This window comes from Loxodonta africana, chromosome 7 (genome assembly GCF_030014295.1).
Source record: "Loxodonta africana isolate mLoxAfr1 chromosome 7, mLoxAfr1.hap2, whole genome shotgun sequence".
Classification (NCBI taxonomy): Eukaryota; Metazoa; Chordata; class Mammalia; order Proboscidea; family Elephantidae; genus Loxodonta; species Loxodonta africana.
The window spans coordinates 80380135-80382559 of NC_087348.1; the positions used below are offsets into that span (position 1 = coordinate 80380135).

The following is a 2425-nucleotide window of genomic DNA, read 5'->3' on the forward strand; positions in this document are numbered from 1 at the left end:
AAAAAAGTGGGAAGTGGACAAGCATGTTGCTAGAGCCATGTCTGTCCGAGTCTAAAGAAATATTAACGGAATAAACAGAAGTGGGAAAATGGACAAACATACTGCCACAGCCATGGCTTTCTGAGTTCCTTGGCTGTAATTTCTGTGGAAGCAGATTGCCAGGTCTTTCTCTCACAGAGCCACTGAGTGAGTGGCTGAGCTCACTCAGTTAGGAGCTGAGCGCTTAATTGTGTGCACCACCGGGGCTCCTTACTCTATGGAATAGGTATATTATTATTCCCATTTTATAGATGATGAAGCTTACCTAACATTTTATAGCTAGCGTTTCTTTAACCTAACTCATATCCCTGTTCTGTATCTCTCCAGGTAGTATGACACCGTGTGGGGGCTTCTGACAAGAGAAGAGGCCCAGCACTCTTGGCAAGACCATGGAGACTCCTAATCACACTGGCCTGGATCCTTCTGTCTTCTTTCTCCTGGGCATTCCAGGTCTGGAACAGTTCCATCTGTGGCTCTCACTCCCTGTATGTTGCCTGGGCACAGCCACAATTGTGGGCAACATAACCATTCTCGTTGTTGTTGCCACTGAACCAGCCCTGCACAAGCCTGTGTATCTTTTCCTCTGTATGCTCTCGACCATTGACTTGGCTGCTTCCGTCTCCACTGTTCCCAAGCTACTTGCCATCCTCTGGTGTGGAGCAGGACATATCTCTGCCTCCGCCTGCCTGGCACAAATGTTCTTCATTCATGCCTTCTGCATGATGGAGTCCACTGTGCTGCTGGCCATGGCCTTTGACCACTATGTGGCCATCTGCCACCCACTTCGCTATGTCACTATTCTCACTGACACCATTATTGCCCACATAGGGGTGGTAGCAATGGTGCGGGGCTCCCTGCTCATGCTCCCATGTCCCTTCCTCATTGGGCGTTTGAGCTTCTGCCAAAGCCATGTCATCCCACACACATACTGTGATCATATGGCTGTGGTGAAACTGGCCTGTGGAGACACCAGACCTAACCGAGTGTATGGGCTGACCGCAGCACTGCTGGTCATTGGGGTTGACTTGTTCTGCATTGGTCTCTCCTATGCCTTCATCGCACAAGCTGTCTTTCACCTCTCATCTGCTGAAGCTCGCTCCAAGGCCCTAGGGACCTGTGGCTCCCATGTATGTGTCATCCTCATCTCTTACACACCAGCCCTCTTCTCCTTTTTTACCCACCGCTTTGGCCATCATGTTCCACTTCATATTCACATTCTTTTGGCCAATGTCTATCTACTCTTCCCACCAGCCCTTAACCCTGTAGTATATGGAGTTAAGACCAAGGAAATTCGAGAAAGCGTTGTCAGTGTGTTTCAGAGGGGGCAGGGAAATCTGAATGATCCAGAAGTATAGAAGGAGTTTAGTCCAAAAGAAAAGAAGTTTTTCAAGTTTAGGAAATTCTCAGTATTTCAGGCTGGAAAGGGGTTTTAATGGGGGCATGATATCCTCTACAGAGCTTTCTAGAATTTCCAAGAATAATAAATCACAGAAGAGTTCAGTGAGGTATAGTATTCTTCCTTTCCAATCAAGAAATGTGAACATGGGAAGATTCTTCCAACCTAGATAGTTCTCAGGCATTGAAAACAACCAACTATGCCCCGAGGAGTTTCTGCCCTGCCCCCAGTTTAGAAGAGCCTTTGGGTAGCCACTGTCCTCTGCCAATACTCCAGGCATAGATTTATAATCTAACACAGTTGCTATAGCTGCTGTCTGGCTATCTGCAAGAATCAGAAGATAGCCCCACAAGCACTTCTCGTATATCTCCATTAGAGCTCACTGGTGACCAGGTATATTGTCAATGAGCAGTAATATTTTGAAAGGAATTTTTTTTTCTGAGCAGGTTGTCTCAACAGTGGGCTCAAAATAGTCAGTAAACCATGTTGTAAACAGATGTGCTGTCATTCAATTTTGTTGTTCCGTTTATACAGCACAGGCACAGTAGATTCAGCATAATTCTTAAGGGCCCTAGCATTTTCAGAATGGTCAATGAGTAGTGGCTTCAACTTAAAGTTGCTGCTAACAAGAGAGTCAGCCTGCTCTTTGAAGCTTCGAAGCCAGGCATTGACTTCTCTCTAGCTATGAAAATCCTAGACGGCATTCTTCCAATATAAGGCTGTTCAGTCTACACTGAAAATGTGTTTAGTTTAGTCTCCTTCATCTCCTTCGTCTAGCCACCTTAGCTAGATCTTCTGGATACCTTGCTATAGCTCCTAACTCAGCACTTGCTGCGACACCTTGCACTTTTATAGAGACGGCTTCCTTCCTAAAACCTCATGAACCAACCTCTGCTAGCTTCAAACATTTCTTCTGCAACTTCCTCACCTCTTTCAGCCTTCGGGAAATTGAAGAGAGTTAGGACCTTGCTCTGGGTTTGCATTGGCTGG

The 2425-nt window shown here is 46.2% G+C and overlaps 1 protein-coding gene across 1 annotated transcript; it reads left to right on the forward strand.

Annotated features, from left to right (window-relative positions):
* Window positions 1-404: 404 nt before the first annotated feature.
* On the forward strand, window positions 405-2118 carry LOC100675726 (olfactory receptor 52P1). Its single transcript, XM_010602450.3, has one exon. The coding sequence runs from the start codon at window positions 429-431 to the stop codon at window positions 1392-1394; it is 966 nt and encodes a 321-aa protein (XP_010600752.2). The 5' UTR covers window positions 405-428; the 3' UTR covers window positions 1395-2118.
* Window positions 2119-2425: the final 307 nt, after the last annotated feature.